Source organism: Cheilinus undulatus, linkage group 8 (genome assembly GCF_018320785.1).
Source record: "Cheilinus undulatus linkage group 8, ASM1832078v1, whole genome shotgun sequence".
Taxonomy (NCBI): Eukaryota; Metazoa; Chordata; class Actinopteri; order Labriformes; family Labridae; genus Cheilinus; species Cheilinus undulatus.
This window is the reverse complement of record NC_054872.1, coordinates 22,346,961-22,365,003: the sequence shown is the minus strand read 5'-3', so window position 1 is coordinate 22,365,003 and position 18,043 is coordinate 22,346,961. Positions and strand designations below refer to the sequence as shown.

Sequence of the window (18,043 nt, the reverse complement as noted above, 5' to 3'; positions counted from 1 at the left end):
CACTCACATACCACAACTTCCCTCTGAACCTTTTGTTACATGCCGTGTCCTCATCTCACTTCCATGTCCCTCTCTCTCTGTACACATGTACTGTACAGTATGTACATGAGCTGTAGTAGTCCTTTTCTATTTTGATGATTTTCTTCCTCCTTATAAAGGTCTTTACTTTCACTTTGTGTTCTGCTCTTGCTAACCAACACTCATGGCTTTATTTTCACTCATCATCTAGAATAAAAAAGGACAGTGGTCAGTCCTAAACAAAATGATCCAGTTTACGGATATGATAATACATGCAATGAGTATGCCTAAAGATAAATTAACTCAAGCTTTATGCAGCAATCAAGTTTGCAACACCCATGTGCCAATCCAGAAAGCACTCAAGAAGTGCCCTGACTAATATTAGCCAGTCCAACGTGTTTGTGGTTTTTTTAAAGCTCAGTATATGAACAGTCATGTTAACCTTCACTCAGAGTGATTGATAGTAGGGTGAGGCTCCAACTTGTTCCACTTTTAAAAGTCTATGCCACAGTATGACTGCCTGGTGACTCTGTGCACTCACACATTCTCACTGATCCCTTGTAAACAAACAGGACAAAACAACTTAAAAAAAACTCTCTTCATGGATTTTTTTGAAAAAATTATCAGTGAATGTTGGCCATGCCAGTTATTTGTCAACTTTCACCCTTTTAATGTGATTTTTTTGACATGTTTGCTGCACATGAATTTGACTGTAGAAAAAACCCAAACATTTTTGCTCCTTTTGTCTCTTAAGGAGAAAGTTAATTCCATGAAACCAGGCCTCAAAGGTTTGACTAGTCCAATCTGTCTGCTAGCTCAAAGGAGTGTCTATTTTTAGATGGTTGGGGCAGAGGAAAGGAAAACAGGAGGTGTTTCAGACAGAAGTGTCAGAGCAGAAAAAGCTTATTAGACTTTCAATTTAGCATTTTCTTTTTCTTTCTAAGAGGAAAAACATTGGCTTGTTTTTATTTTGTAACTGAGCTGTTTTTATTCTTGTGTGCATGTGTTTGCATAAGGACTTCCTGGACTGAACCATTCAATCATCAACCTATAGGAAGAGTGAAAAGAGGAGAAAATAGGAAAATATGGGGGTGGGGAGGCAGTACTGCTTTTGTACCCTGCAAGAAGGGAGGGAAAAAGGAGTCAAGTGGATGAAGAAGGAGGTGGAGGAGGGAGTGAGGCTCTTCTCTCTCTCTCTAAGAGCATTAACTGTAGAGTGTTCTGCTGGTGACAGGGCTGTCAGGGTCAGATGGCTGCTCAGCCTGATTAGACCAGCTCACAGCAGATCCTCAGAGCGCCACACTGCACCAACACAGCCAGGCAGAGACAGAGAGAGCGAGAGAGAGAGAGACGCACAATCTGGCACTTGCAGCACACCAGAGGAGGGACAGGTGGAGGTGCAGAGTTCAGTGTGACAGTGGAGCAGAGCTACAGGTTGTTGAAGGAGAGGATTCAGCTTCAAGAAAAACGTGAAAACAGGTGGAATCCGCTGATGTTTACGCTGTGGTTGGTGGTGACACTTCAGAGCAGGTAAGATTTAATGTATTTGTGTTATTACTAGTAAAAGGCATTATGCTTTAACTGTGTTTGGAAAGGTTTACAATGCTAGACATGAAGTGCTGTGGTGCAACAGGTTTTCCCACTTTTGCCACATGCTGACAGAAAAAATTATGATACAGTGATCAGGCCTCACAATTCTTTATGTCAAGCTACAAGAGACACCAGAATGTGATTTGTCCTGTAATCAGTTGTAGTATGGCTATAAATACAGCTGCAGGGAGTTCAGGGCTTTACTATAACAGGCAATCAGCTGGTTGTAAGTTGTTGTACAACTGCTGCTGCTTCTGGTTTTGCAGGACTTTGGTGTAACTCCCGGTCACTGGTTTGGGGATTTCCTTGTTCGGCAGCCAAGCTGTCAACTGAGGTAAAAGAGGGAAAGAAGGCTGTGTATCAGTGCAGGCTTTCAGTCCAGATTTAGGCATTTCACCTTTTCCAGAGTAACTTGTTGGGCCTGCTACCTCCTCATGAGTTGTAAACCACAAGCTAAAAGAAGTAAACGTGCAGTAACAGGATTTAAGACTAATACTAACCTGCCTCATTTGTTGTCTTTACTACTAACCCACAAGCTTACTGTGTCTCACTCAGCCTCACGTTGCAGGCTCTGTAGAAAGGTTTTGGCAGCCTAACGCGCCTCTGAAATAATATTGAGATCCATTTTTAACCTCTTTGGGTCCTGACCCAGCCTGTGACAGAGGAAACAGCCAGGCAGCCTGACGACCAACTGGGGACACACCTGTTTTTACAAAGCAAACTACGCTCTAAGGTAACAGGGCAGGTTGGCTTTACAGTTTTAATAGAATTACTGTTGCTGTCTAGCCCCTTCCCTTATGGTCCTTTATGCTTCATATGTTGTTTCATATGAAGTCTCATTGGTTTAGATGTCAGTAAAATGCCTAAAGTGACTGATGGGCTTGTGATGAGTCAGTATTTTAGATGCCTTAGAAGACTAGATTTTTTTTAACCTAATTTGTGTCTTAGTGCTGGTATTATTACTGTTTTGTGTGTTTTTTTGTGATACATTATACAAATTTTCACTTTTATACAGTCGTGTTTTTGGTGAATGAGGATGTAAACACATTTATAGATGTTATCTTAAAGCTCCTGTGGACAACTTTAAGTTTGTGTCATTTTTGGCATCTACTGTGGACAAAACGCCTCATTACTCAAAAACGGCCTTGCGTAGTGCAGGTATAGGTTGTTTTTCCAGTCAAAGCATCTCAACCTGCTTCCTTTTTTACAGTCAAATATTAAAATTAATTTGAGATGTTGAGAAAAATTTGAATAGCGATGGAAATTGTTCTGTTTTACACCTACCTCCATGGCAGCAGCATTAGAGAACAACAACAACAAAAAAACAATTAAGAAGTAATCAGTCCTTAAGCTGATGGCCCGTTTGCTTTTCCAGCTCATACAGAGGTAACATTTTTTAATTTCTGACAGCTTTATAAGCAGGTAAAAATTCCTCACAGAACCTTTAAGCTCACTGTGAGACTAGATGAAAGTCTCTTTGACTCTTTGTATTGACTGGATGGGAAATGATTGACCTTTAGCCTGATTAGCAGTAACAAGGATAAATTCCTAATTATAGATGGTCAACAACCTGGAATAGACAACACTCTTCTGGAAGAGTTAGTGAGTAAGTCGGCATGTGATTATGAAGTGTTTGTGTGTATGTGTGTGTGTGTGTGGTCAGTGCTCAGGGGAAGAGGTGACGACGGATTACCCAGAGTACCTCAGGACATTCTTTGCTTGTTTGTCTGAAAGTTTGGGCATGTGAGTGAGAGGACCTCCTCCAATCAGACAGATTTTTCATCATAACTTTTCCCCTTTTTGCCATGACCTGCTCATCATCATCTGTAAAGGAAAAGATGCCCAAACTTCTTTACCAAGAAATAAAAAAAATGCATATCATTTTTCATATGATTTACTTTACGGCTTACGGTCTGTTAGCCTACATAATGTCTTTCTCATATTTGAGAACATTTTAAGAGGTTTATCTGGCAAGTCTCTGTAACTCTTTTTCTTTCAGATTGTTGCTGGTAGGGTTGTCATAACACCAGAAGTTGAAATTCTGACAGATACAAGTAAAAATAAAACAATATAATAAACATGTTTCAAAACTATGGCAACTAAACAAGAAGTCCAAAGCACACATTTTTAAGCAGTTACTTGACTTATATTATCAGTTATTGCAGTCAAACGCCCAAGAACGGTCTCAGTTTCACAAAATCATGTTTTTGTGAAATCTGGAAATTATTATTTTTCTCATTCTTTTTGCAGGAATTGATTTGATTATATGAACTCCGTTCCATGACTTATGAAGACTATATTTATTTTGAGTTTCCAGTAGTTCTTATGACTATCAGTCATAAAAATAAAAGAGACGGTGACATTTTATAACACCTGGTGATAAAAATAGTATTAAGGTATCAAACATTTGACATTTTTAGTCGTAGACTAGTTCAACAGAGATTAAAACTTAATGGTTGAAAAAGAAAAATGTGCCTCAAATAGGTGCCTTTGATCTTGCTGCAGTTTAAATAGGGATGTGGAAAATCAGCGATGATGTATTCATGCTGATATATTATTATCACCAAATAGGCCTTATTTTTATTTTGCTTCTGTTTAGGTCCTGCTCAATATAATCAAAATATCTCACAGATTTTAACTGCTTTCCTATATTTAAGATACAATACAATATGACATGATAAGATACAACATGATATACACTGCAATGTGATTGATATGATATGATATCATATGGTATGATACCATACAACACAATACAATAAGATTCAATACTACTGGATATGCTATGCTACGATAGGATATGATATGGTATGAAACAAAATGATAAAATAAGATACAATACAACTGATACCATATGGTACAATATAATATTAAACTATGGTTGCAAGAAAAGGTATGTGAACCCTTTGGGATTTCTTGGATTTCTGCATAAATTGGTCATAAAATGTGTTCTGATCTTCATCTAAGTCACAACAATAGACAAACACAGTCTGCTTAAACTAATACTGCACAAAAATGATATGTTTTCATGTTTTTATTGAACAAAACATGAAAACATTCACAGTGCAGGGTGGAAAAAGTATGTGAACCCCTCGGTTAATGACTTCTCCAAAAGCTAATTGGAGCCAGGAGTCAGCCAACCTGGAGTCCAATCAGTGTGATGAGATTGGATGTGTTGGTTAAAGCTGCCCTGCCCAAAAAAAAACACACACCAGTTTTGAATTTGCTGTTCTCATGAAGCATTGCCTGATGTGAACCATGCCTCGCACAAAAGAGCTCTCAGAAGACCTACGATCAAGAATTGTTGACTTGCATGATTCTGGAAAGTGTTACAAAAGTATCTCTAACAGCCTTGATGTTCATGTGTCCACAGTGAGACAGACTGTCTTCAAATGGAGAAAGTTCAGCACTGTTGCTACTCTTCCTAGGCGTGGTTGTCCTGTAAAGATGACTGCAAGAGCAAAGCACAGAATTCTCAATGAGGCGAAGAAGAATCCTAGAGTGTCAGCTAAAGACTTACAGAAATCTCTGGCACATGCAAACATTTGTGTTGACAAATCTACAATAAGTAAAACATAAACAAGAATGGAGTTCATGGGAGGACACCATGGAGGAAGCCACTGCTGTCCAAAAAACATTGCTGCACGTTTGAAGTTTGCAAAAGAGCACCTGGATGTTCCACAGCACTACTGGCAAATATTCTGTGGACAGATGAAACCAAAACTGAGTTGTCTGGAAGGAACACACAACGTTATATGTGGAGAAAAAAAGGCACAGCACACCAATATCAAAACCTCATCCCACCTGTGAAATATGGTGGAGGGGCCATCATGGTTTGGGGCTGCTTTGCTGCCTCAGGGCCTGGACGGATTGCTGTCATTGAAGGAAAAATGAATTCCCAAGTTTATCAAGACAATTTGTAGGAAAACTTAAGACCATCTGTCCGCCAACTGAAGCTCAACAGAGGATGGGTGATGCAACAGGACAATGACCCAAAGCATAGAAGTAAATCAACAACAGAACGGCTTCAACAGAAGAAAATACGCCTTCTGGAGTGGCCCAGTCAGAGACCTGACCATAACCCAATTGAAATGCTGTGGCATGACCTCAAGAGAGCGATTCACACCAGAGATCCCAAGAATATTGCTGAACTGAAACAGTTTTGTAAAGAGGAATGGTCCAAAATTCCTCCTGACCATTGTGCAGGCCTGATCTGCAACTACAGGAAACGTTTGGTTGAGGTTATTGCTGCCAAAGGAGGGTCAACCAGTTATTAAATCCAAAGGTGTACATACTTTTTCCACCCTGCACTGTGAATGTTTACATGGTTTGTTTAATTAAAGACATGAAAACATGTCATTTTTTGTGTGGTATTATTTTAAGCAGACTGTGTTTGTCTATTGTTGTGACTTAGATGAAGATCAGAACACATTTTATGACCAATTCATGCAGAAATCCAAGAAATCTCAAAGGGTTCACATACTTTTTCTAGCAACTGTATATGATACTATATGACAGGACATGCTAAGCTATGCTACGCTATGATACAATACCACATGGTAGGATATGATACGATATGAAACGACATGATACGTTATGATACAATACAGTTGATACGATACAATAAAATACTAAACTATATGATATAATACTGCAGGATATGTTATGCTACAATATGATGATATGATACAATTGGATACTACTTGGTCTGCTACTCTATGATGCAATATGATTGGACAGGATACAATATGATATGTTACTATTTAAAGGAACCAGATGATTGTTATCAAATCATAACAGCTTCATACAACTGGATATGCTTTTATATGCTAGGCTATGATTTGCTAGTCTACATATGCTAGGCTATGATAGGCTAGGTTGCGATACAATATGAAATGAAACGATACCACTGGATTTGATACTACTGGATATGATATTATTGTCCATGCTATTATTTAAATATTTCACAGACTTTTACTGCTTGCATATCTACGATATGGGTATGATACAGTTTAATACAATTTGATATGATATGACACAGTATGATACAACACACTTTATTGTCCAGTAGGGAAATTTGTTTAGGACTGAAAGTGCTTCACAAATTTTTCTGCCTCTAAAGACGAATCAATAAACAGTGAAAACATAATCTACATGTAAAAATGGAAGTACATACTCTTGATTCGGACATGCTTCACTGTGGAAATATGGCGATAGTTGTTTACATTAGCTGAGACACTAACGAAATTCAGAATGACCATTAAACAAAAGGCCAACATGAGTCATTTTGGAAAACCTTAAAGGACTGCTCTCACATTTTGTTTTTCCAGATTATTTTTAATGAGATATTTGGGTTTGCATTTTTATGATCTTCTTGAAGCCATTAAAATGGGCTTGCAATGTCCAGATTTGGTCTACTTTTTCTTCAGGCTTTTTTGAATTTTTGAATATCTGCAGGTCAATCTAATAATTTTTCCTCATTTTGTTGACATGAGTATCATGTTTTACATTTGATTGCTCATGATGAATTTTATGAAGTTTCTTTCTATATTCTGTACTTCAGAATCGCTGGTTGATGGAGTTTGTGAGGCGGAGTGGTGACTACTGCCACGCCCAACACATTTAGACCCCTACCAGATGATGAAGCTGCACCATGAAGACCTGCAGCCCTGAGACCTGAAAGAGCGTTGGCCTCTGCCCTCTGAACCAGCCAGCTCATGGGGTAACAAGTGGAGCCTCGACATTGAAAGCTAACTGGAGAGAGAGAGAGAAGGGCAGAAAGAGAGAGAGAGAGAGCTGCTGAGAGGCTAAGAGAGAAAAGAGCACACTGGACAATAAGGGAGACAGAAACAAAGAGACAAACTGTCTGTAGCCTGTTGGACCAAAGGATACAGGCACCTAATGGGGTAAAACTCAAGACAACTGGGCCTCAGAATTGGGAGAAAACCTTGAACTGTTGTAAACAGTCTCCAAAAAGGAAGTTCATCGAGAGTCCAGAGTCACCTGAAGAGCTGGTATAAGGTGAAGACACAGCAGTGAACTGTGACAGCTGCAACTAAAGGTAAATATAGTGACTGATCAATGTTTTTGTTTAACTCCAACAGGCTACATGTAGCTTATCCACATATTATGTGGAATATATATATATATATATATATATATATATATATATATATTTTTTTTTTTTTTTTTTTTTAAATTAAATTTGCCTCTCCTATTTTAAATACATTTACAGAAATACCTTAGTTTCCCGTGCCTTACACATAAATGCATCTTCTTCCTCATTTTCAGCACTTTCTTGTCTTCTTCATTAAAATGTTATGACAGGAACAATAAAGGGAAATTTCCTTATTTGACATAGAAAGTAATAAATGAATCAAACATGTGTAGCTCAAAGTTTTTGAACTATCATTGCCAGGAAGGCGGAGTGGTGAAATCTTGACAAACCTGTTGCTGATAAACTTTAACTGACTGCTAAGACTGATGAGTATGGGCTTTGACATTTTCCTCTGTCCGAAATAGAGAGCTCAAAGTCATCACTAGCAAACCTGCTGGATTAAACTCACATGCTGTTTTCCTTATCAGAAGACTAAGATGGCACCAAACTGTTCTTATCAGTGCTCAGGCTAAAATAGTGGCGGGGGAATGTGAGACATCCCTGAATTAAGATTATTGAAATTAAAATTCCATCCTAAAATACCCTTTGTACACTGTGTTATCTTCACTGAGATGTGAGTAAAAGAGAAGTGACAGTCAGCGTGAGTCTCAATGAACTGCTCTTGTGCTGCGTGTTTGTTAAATTAAGTCAAACAACAACAAAAATGCAAACATTTTAATTAATACCAGCATTGTTTTTTAATTTTGGTACATAAGTAATAAAAATAATTTTGCATTTAAAATTTTGTTTTACTAATTTTTTTGCATCAATTTTAAATCAAGATCACATGTATGTTGATAATGAGCAACAATTGTTATATTTGAATGCATATTTTATTTATAACAACAACGACAACAACAATAATAATAATAATAATGATTTTTATTTTTTTTAAAACCCTCTTTTCTGCAATATTTTTTTTCATCACGATCAGACCTCATCATACATATCAATTATCATTTTTTTTAATTAACCCTTTAAATGCCAGTTCATGTGCAAAAATCCCAGATTTTTTTAATGTTAAAAACTCAAAGAATTAAATATTTTTGTATACTACATGCAAATAAAATTTTCTTGAAGGAGATTACAACAGCCTTGAATTAGGACTGCACCACTTTTGCATTTTTAAAGTCAACTTTCATGTGATAAAAGTTGGCTCAACTCCAACTAGTCTAAACTACCTTTTTAAATATTTTCAATTTTGGCCTTTTATTTTTAATGAGATTGTAGAAAGATTAAGACAGGGCTATTCAATTACACAGTCAACTGGGCCAAATTTCAAAATCAAGAAATGTAGCCAGGCCAGACATGTTCAGCGCCCAGTAAGCAGCTGGTAATGTCAAATTTCAAACCAATACAGATCAATTTGATGAAAAATGTGCACTTTGTATTCATAGTCTCTCTTTTAAATTCGGAACATGACAAAGCACATCAAAAAGTGCAGAAAAACACAACGACAGAGTTGTATTTGAACATAACCTGAGGTAGCAGAAATGTTTTTTTTTTAACTTTAATAAAAACAGAATAAATAAAATTAACTTCTGGAAATAATAGTTTTGGTCAATCTTACCTAAGCATATCTTAAAGTGCATTAAAACTAATTTTGTACAGTTGTAGCTACAGTTGAAAAGGACATGTTTTATACTTGTTGTCTTGGGGCTACATCAGTCAGATTCACTAGCCACGCTTCAAAACAACGCAGTGCATTATTGTAGACTGTTGCTAGGCTACATGGAGTGTTGCATTCACGGTCTGAAATACTGTGTAAATTTATGAAACTTGCAAAACAGGTTGCCCTTTGCATCTTTGGCATGACCACTGGCTGGGCTACTTGGGATGGGTTCTGGGCCACATGTGGTCCCCGGGCCGCTAATTGAATAGGCCTGTAATAGGAGATTGGGGATAGAGAAAGTGAGGAATGACATGCAGGAAAGGAGCCACAGGCTGGGATTTTTACCCATGCCCCATGCCAATCACAGCTGTCACTGACAGAGCTCACCACTGCACCAGGGTGCAGCCCTTCACAGATCAACAGTATGAAAACCTGTACAATCTAATGCAATTCAACAGTTCTACAACAAATTCTATTTTTCTGAGGCTTTTACATTCTAACCGAGAAGCAAGCTCTGTGGTTGAGACATTAAGCCACTGCCATCAGTGCCAACCCTAAAGTAACTTGGTTGTCCACCTGAGGCTGGCTGCAGAAACACCCGAATTCATACAAACCTCCATTTTAAAATGCAGATTTTCATAGCTAGATAAACATGTTTACAGCCTGGTTAGAAAAATGGTTTTGGTTTGAGTAGGTAATTTCTTTATAGGCACACATTACGTGGGGTACATTTTTTAAATAAGTCGTCCATTTTGGTTTAAATAAAGATATTGAGTTATTTATAATTAAGGGCATTGCTGATGTCAGCAAGATGTAGCTGTTTGTCAGGAGGTTGAGGACCAGCTGAGGCTCCAACTCTGGGTCTGTTACTTGGTTGATCTAAAGGTGTTTGAGACAGCATTTTCAAAACTGGCCTCAAGAGCCCCCCTCAGTAACCAAATGACTGACATCAGTCAGGCCTTTTCCAACACTCTTTATGGTCTGTAATTCTCAACTTTGTTGACCTGGTCAGAAAGGTGATAATTCTACTTAAACTGGCCAAAGTAAGACCCTAAGCAGTATGATGACCCCCAGCACTGCCCCCACTTAGCATTACTTTAACAAGATTACCTTAAATTAGCTAAATAATAATAATAGTTACAAAGTTTTTGCATTATTTATTTGCAGTAGCCTGTAATAGTAGCAAATGAAGATGAAGTTCTTAGTTATAATTTAGTCATTATCAAGGATAACATACCAAAAACTACCACCGAACTGTGTTTTTCAGCACAACTAACTTTTATCTGAAAGAAGTTGCAAAAATTATCATTGCTTCTAATGATCATATTCCTAGGTGCAGTAATAAAGGTAATATTTTTAATTTCCATCAGTCTTTTATTTTAAAATAATGGTCATCACTGTGGGTTAATTATTTTCATTGTAACAATTATCCCACTTTATTAGCTATCTGTTAAAAAAAAAAAATAGCAAATGGGCGCTAAATAAAACCAGATTAAACTTACAGTTAGGTTAGGGTAGGCGTTAAGGTAAGAGTTAGGATAAAGACAAAAGTTAAAAACCTGACCTGCAAAACCAAATTGCAAAACATTTAATAAAGCAGAGTAAGCATGCTGCTCCCTGGAAAAAGGCTTGTCCTCCATGAAAAAAGTTCTGAAGTAGCAAATAACGAGCTGTGTTCTGACATTGCTAATGCTAAAACTCACAAAGCCCATGGTCATCTTTTCTAATAAACCTATGTTTACTAAGCAGTGCAGCTATGTTATCTAAATGGTCAAAGCTAACTTAACGACATTGGCTTATGTAGTGATGTTAACTATGTAGGTAGCGTAGCTATGTTAGCTTTAGCTAAAGCTAACGCAAGCCACTGTTAGTGTATATCTACCACTAAAACGGGTCCATAAATAATTTAACCCCCAGGGTTAGACGTCAGAAGTTTTTCAGTGTTTCATTTATGAAATGTTGTTAAAGGCTCATGTTAGCATGTTAGCTATGTTTGAAATGCACAGACATAGACGGAACTTTCTGTCCACACACTGCTTTCATTTCTTTCATTGCATAGATGGTCACAGTGGAATGGCTGATGGGTACATAGTCTGAAGTACAGACTTTAAAATGAACCCAGAATTTTAAGATCAGGTTCAATCAATGAAATGATTGAAAACGTGAGCATTTGGGACTTTTAAATGAAGTCTCACACTTCTCTACGAACACAGCAGATGTGGTCAGCTAGAGGTGTGGGCTTTCTTCAAGCAGACATTTTGACAGAGAGAGCACAGGTGTAACCAATAACATTAACGGGCTCTCATTGATTCATGAGCTGTGAGGATGAGCCAGCTAGGACCTTGAAACTAAAGCAGCTAAATGCTCTTTAGCCATCATTAATTTGATTTATGACACCTGTGCTTTTTCTATCACAACACGGCAATAGTCCTACTGAGAAAGGATCTTCTGTTAGAAAACAGACAGGAGATAGAAGTTACACTAAATCAGCCATGGCTGAGACAAATATGCAGAATTTAACTATGTATTGTTGAAAGAATTGGGAAGCAAATGAGGCTCCAATATCACAAGATTTAAGTGATTTATACATTTTTAAGTGATACTGAGCTTTGTCTAACATATAACTGCTCACACATAAAGGTCAAAGACAGTCCTGGGATCGCAAAGGTCACACTGGCCACCATGAACCGTCCAGCTCCTGTGGAACTGTGCCACAAGAACATGAGGTTCCTCATCACACACAACCCCACTGACAGCACTCTCAGCTCCTTTCTCGAGGTAAGAAACGTGTTGACAGATTCACATGCACAAACATTCATAGTACCCTTCATGCGTTGCAGCTGACCTGTGAGATGAAACCACACCACGGCCATTCCTGCTCATTTGAACCAAACTATTTATGTGTTTGCTTTGTTTTAAAAATCTTATAATTCTGTTCAATTCAGGACCTGAAGCGTTACGGTGCAACCACAGTTGTTCGAGTCTGTGACATCACTTATGACAAAACGCCGCTGGAAAAAGACGGCATCACTGTGGTGGTGAGCAGACGCTGAATACAAGTAAACACACATGCTCTGCATAAGAAGTGTCAGAATGACTAAATGCTTTTCTCTCAGGACTGGCCTTTTGATGATGGAGCCCCACCCCCCAGTAAGCTGGTTGATGATTGGCTGAGCCTGCTGAAGAAGAAGTTTCAGGAGGATCCAGGAAGCTGTGTGGCTGTCCACTGTGTGGCTGGACTGGGGAGGTGAGAGACACACAAAATGGAAAAAAAAGGTTTAGAAGGATCCATGGCAGAAGAGTAGTAAAGTTAAGTTTCTGGTGTCAGTAGTCGCAGCATCACTTTTGTTGGACACATACGGTGTGTCAATACTGGGCTTGTATGAAAAGAGCAGATGTCTTCTGCTGTGTTTAAGTGTTATAGATGTTTTACAAAAATATAAAAAAATTATATCTAACAATGTTTTTTTAATATGTCAGAAAAGTGTTGTTATTTAAAGACCTGACTTTTTGTCTGCTTTCAGGGCTCCTGTGTTAGTTGCTCTGGCTCTGATAGAGAGTGGAATGAAGTATGAAGATGCTATTCAACTCATCAGACAGTGAGTATATTTCTAAAATGCATCTTGGTGAGAAAGACTCAATGAACACTAGCACTAATAGTAACTTTTTACAAAGACCCTTTCTTAACCAGAGTTACAAGGCACTACAAAAAACACAAAAGGCTAAATGTAAATGAACAAAGGTAGGTAAGGTCTTGTAGCATCATCTTCTACAAGCTGCAGCTTGAGAGCGTTTCTCATACTGGTCCCAGAGAGTGCAGAGCATTGACATTGCTAAGTACTGAGGTAATAAAAGTGTGATTAAATTTTCCAGGAAGGGTCTAACCTTAGAAATGAGTCTGACCTGGTGGCAACAAGATTGCATCCCTCTGAACTCATGAGTCTCAAATGACAAGAGTTAAACATCACTCCAATATTGCTGTCTTCTTCTTTTCCATATGACAGAAGAGCTACACCAGGTATAAAGTGGGTTAGCAATACCTGCATGTGAGCCATTACAACTCAGAATGACATAACACACAAGGCAGTGAGAGGGTTTTTAATGCTTTCACTCAAAAAGTGTAGTATGTTAAACTGTCATCATCATATAGTACACTTTTTTAAGTATGGACCATACTTAGACTAGCATACAGTGCACATGGGAGCAGTGTGGGTTGTGTTAAATTGTATTAAACCAAAGTTACCAGTTTTCACCCGTAGGATGAATGAAGTAGTTCTACTTCTGACACACAGAAGTGATGCATTACTTGTTTTTCTGTCATCTTTGGTGCCATCTAGTGGTCATATCAAGGGGTAAGTGAGTAGTGTAAATGAGTAGTCTGTACCCATTTAACCTTTTATGACCTTCCATACAAGGCAAAAACGAAGATAAAATGAAATTGCACTAAACTTGCAAAAAGACAGCATTTTTATAAAAAAATAAACTATGTACAGTAGTGCAATCAAATCTCTAAGTTTGTCAGATGCTTTTGAGCATGCATATGTTTGCAGATACCATGTTGAAACAATAAAAAGTGCGACTCGTGACCTGCTAGAAAACAATGTGATAGGTTTCGTGCAGACAAAACGTCATCATATGTCACATGTAAACTAGAAAGTGCTGTGAAAGGCAGTAGTCTGGATCATATTGTATAATATTGTTTATGACGTGTGCCCTTACTATATTTCTGCAAAAGAAGGGAAGATATTTCTGGAAGGAAACCGTACTCTGGGACACAGTGAATGTGAGATATGTTAGTGTTACTCCTCCGGTTTTGTATGTAAAAAGAATTTGTGCTCTATCTCATTTGGTTGCAATTTTCTCTGTGATTAAAGCTAGAAATGCATTGGGAGCACCAGCTATCCCATAGGTCTTAAAGGGCTACAGCATATGCAGAGGAGTAAAGGGACTAAACAAACAATAGGAAAGAGGAAAAAAGGCTCTATTGATATCATCTTGTCAATTTCTGTTCTAAATTAATCCAGAATTTTAGAATAATGTGTAGTTGCATTATCCCTGAAAAAGGAATTTTACAGTGTAAAACACATTATCTATTTCTGACCACTCTCCTAACCTGCACCTTTTTTTCTATTTCTTTGATTTTTAGTCTGACCGTAACCTCCCGAGACCCAAGCTTTTGTTTGGTTTTCAATTCTCTCACTTATTTGGGATCAGTAGGACCTCATACGTTGAAAAGCTCAGCATCATATTTGAACAGAATTGAGATTTTACCAAAAATGATGTCTGCAAATCCCCTAAAGGTCTCGTTTCAGTGAAAAAATCTAAATACACCACTGGATAGGTTTTAGAGCAGATGTTTTGGCTTAGTGTCTGACATTTAGTCAGTTGTTCAGGGTCTTCAATCAGTAAGGAATGGTGTCAGTCATGGAAAGAGGGGTGGTTTAAGTAATTTTTTTTGTTATACTGATAATAAATTACATGGACTTGTTAAGGCCAGGGACAAACAGAATTCTTTGCTAAAAGTTCTGAATTTCTTGGAAATGTTCCTTCCTTGAATAAACACAAGTTCCCTAAGGTTTTAAGGATATCACATAAAATTACATAACTTAAAAGTATCCCAAAAAAGTACATCAAAATCTTTTAAATATTCCCCAAATATTTCAGTGAAACTTTATCATAAAGCCTAAACATTTCTATAAAAAATCCCCCGATAATTCCTTGTAAACTACTGCAAAAAAATCGAGCAAATTCCCCAGAATAAAAGGAAATACATTACCTAAAATTCCATGAAGATGACAGAAAGTAAAATCCCATTTGAATTCAAATTCCCAAAAATATATTCAATTAAATTTTCCAAATTTCCATAAAAATACTAAAAACCAAGGACAAATCCCTCCAGAAGTCAAAATAAAATTCCCAAAACCATATTTCCCAAATTTCAATGAAAATGCCGTCAAATTTCCAAGCAAATTTCTCCAAACATTGTATGAAAATATACAAACATATCCTTAAAGTTTCCATGAAAGTAGTTGACAATTTTCAAGACAAATTTCCCAAAAAATCACAAAAACATTCCCCAAAATTCCATGGAAATCACAGAAATTTCCTCAAAGAACTCCAACAAGTTCCCTGAAATTTCCAAGAAAATTCTTGAAAATTTGCTCAGACCCCCAACACATAAACACATACATTTTCCAAGTAAATGACCAAAAATTCAAATACATTTTCTAAATTTTAATGAAAAGGCCAGAAAATTTCCAGATTTCCCCAATATCCACACACATTTCCTTAATTTCCATGAAAATGCCAATGATTGTCCACCAACCTTTCAATGAAACTCCCCGAGATATACAAACATATCCCCAAAATTTCCATGAAAATACTTGAAATTTTCCAAGAAAATTCCCTAACATATACAGGCAAATTCATTAAAATTTTCATGAAAATTCATGGAAATTATAAAGGAAATTCTCCCAACATTTCAAGCTAATTATTTTCAACATTGTTGTACATCAAAACATGCATCTTAAACAACAAAATTATTACTATGCTGTAGCAAAGCCAAAATGTAATGTCCTCATATGTACAAGTAGAGATTCAGGAGATTAGTAATTACTGTTCTGACTCTACTACTTCTAACTTTGAAAAATGGTAATTCAAGCAATAACATCTTCAACAGTGGGGTAAATTCACAGATGTTTCGGCTCTTGTCTTGATATTCTTGCCCTTAGGACAGACTAATTGGAGCTCTATGTCATACTGTCTGTGTTTTCAGGAAGCGCCGGGGAGCCATCAACAGCAAGCAGCTCACCTACTTGGAGAAATATCGATCTAAGCAGAGGCTCCGCTTCAAAGAGTCAAATACACACAAGAACAAGTGCTGCACCATGTGAACAAGCACAGAAACACAGAATTGTGTAACCCTCAGTAGATGCTCTCAGGAATCCAGCCATACAAGCCTTGTTTCATCAGTCATTAAAATAACATGGCCTCTTTAGCCGAAGTCCACCCTGGGAAGTTCTGAATATTCTCCTAGCAATCTCTGTCAAAATTAATTTTTTTCCTCTGTTTGTAACGATTGCTTGTCTTTTAAGGAAGATTGAAATGGCATGTTTGATTTATGATATGTTCTCTGTCAAAGAAAGATGGCAGGATAGAAAGCACATTTAAATACATTACATAGGTAGTTTATTGTTAGGCATATTGACTTTAACATGTTGAAATCTTACACCAACACCTGCATAATGTGCATTTTTGGAGATAGAACAAACGTTTTCATACATTTGTGAAGATTTTTGCCAAGGTAACACTTCACAACTACCTTAGCATGAAATATTTTATTGTAAATTAATGTCAATGCACTGAGTTATTACTTTTTTTATTTTTCTGCTGAGTTTCAGTTAAACAGGAGACAAAAATCAGCTTCTAAAAGTAATCTTCATCAACAAAAAGCCCTCATTTGGTTTTGTCACGGTAACTGTTTTAATATTGTGCTCAAATTATGTGTTTACATATCAATGTGTGCATTATATTATGCTCTGTTTACTGACACCCACTGAAGGAAGCCTCTCTTATAGACGCAGCTGATTGTAAGCCATGTTTAAAGTGCATATATGTATCATAAAAAAGAAAATGTTTATGGAAGTAAGAATTACTGGTTAATGTAAATTAGCTGTAAATAATATGAAACAAGGATCCTTATCATTACCCCCTATGGGTTAGGAAGAACTACTTTCCAAAGACATGGATTATGTCAGGGAGAAGTTTTCATTGAATCAGCACCAATAACTGTCTCTTTATTTCAATTGCAGAAAAGATTCATGGTTAAAAATAAAAATTTTTCTAGTCCTTGCACAAATGTTGCTGTGCATCACAGTGCACATTTTAGCCAAGATCATAGTAGTTTATGTACTATTTATTTTGCAGTTGGGAGTTTATTTTTTCTGTTTTTCTGTTCCTGAATGATGCATGTAACCAAATGCTTCTGTTTTTCTTGCTGATGATGGAGCATGCACTTTTTATGTACTTACTATTGTTTATACCAGTCTTCTTTTCATGATGTCATAAAAACATCTCTAACATAAAGCAAGAATAAGTAAAAATGAGAGCTGGAGGTTCAAATCTAAAATGTGGTAGCAACTAAGACAAAACATTACATCTTTTTAACAAATTATTTATGAGCAATGAACAAATTTTCTTGTTCATATGGTGTTTGTGTGTTTATTAAAATATGTGTGTGTGTCTTTAGCTGCTGTTAATCATTGGGACTGGCCACTTTTTTAATGTAAAAGCACATGCTGTAAATGTCTGTCTGTAAATTCTTGTTTAATAAAAAGTTTTCTCATTGTCCCTTTATTTAAATACATTTCCATTAATTCCTCTGTTAATGAGGCACCTTTGTGGATAAAAAAAAATGAAGTTCCACTAACTGTGAATTATAAATACATGTACATAAATACAAAACCCACTTATTTAGAGTAAATTTGCCCTTTCTGCAAAGAATTAGCAGAAAACATCAAATGATTAGTAGGCCCTTCATTAACACCCCCCCCCCTTTTTTTTTTTTTTTTTTTACATCTTCGTGGTTTCCCAGCTTATAACCCAAACAGTTTCAGCATCTCTAGGTCGATGGCAGAATTATTAAAGGTGCAGTGTGTAAAATTGGG

The 18,043-nt window shown here is 36.9% G+C and overlaps 1 protein-coding gene across 3 annotated transcripts; it reads left to right on the top strand.

Annotated features, from left to right (window-relative positions):
- The first annotated feature begins 1,165 nt into the window (after positions 1 to 1,165).
- On the top strand, positions 1,166 to 17,732 carry LOC121513353 (protein tyrosine phosphatase type IVA 3). 3 transcript variants are annotated; one of them, XM_041793052.1, is made up of 8 exons: positions 1,166 to 1,548; positions 2,261 to 2,341; positions 7,172 to 7,669; positions 12,018 to 12,155; positions 12,323 to 12,415; positions 12,494 to 12,624; positions 12,902 to 12,976; positions 16,153 to 17,732. In XM_041793052.1, the coding sequence occupies exons 4-8, from the start codon at positions 12,060 to 12,062 to the stop codon at positions 16,268 to 16,270; spliced, it is 513 nt and encodes a 170-aa protein (XP_041648986.1). In that variant the 5' UTR covers positions 1,166 to 1,548; positions 2,261 to 2,341; positions 7,172 to 7,669; positions 12,018 to 12,059; the 3' UTR covers positions 16,271 to 17,732. The 3 variants fall into 3 exon arrangements, with proteins under 3 accessions (XP_041648986.1, XP_041648985.1, XP_041648987.1); XM_041793051.1 differs by lacking the exon at positions 2,261 to 2,341; XM_041793053.1 differs by lacking the exons at positions 1,166 to 1,548; positions 2,261 to 2,341 and adding an exon at positions 5,870 to 5,893.
- The last annotated feature ends 311 nt before the right edge of the window (positions 17,733 to 18,043 follow it).

Coding starts and splice junctions, on each gene's coding strand:
- LOC121513353 (XM_041793051.1), top strand. CDS start 12,060: ATGAACCGTCCAGCTCCTGTGGAACTGTGCCACAAGAACATGAGGTTC. Junction 12,156..12,322: donor CTCTCAGCTCCTTTCTCGAG/GTAAGAAACGTG, acceptor TGTTCAATTCAG/GACCTGAAGCGTTACGGTGC. Junction 12,625..12,901: donor TGTGTGGCTGGACTGGGGAG/GTGAGAGACACA, acceptor GTCTGCTTTCAG/GGCTCCTGTGTTAGTTGCTC.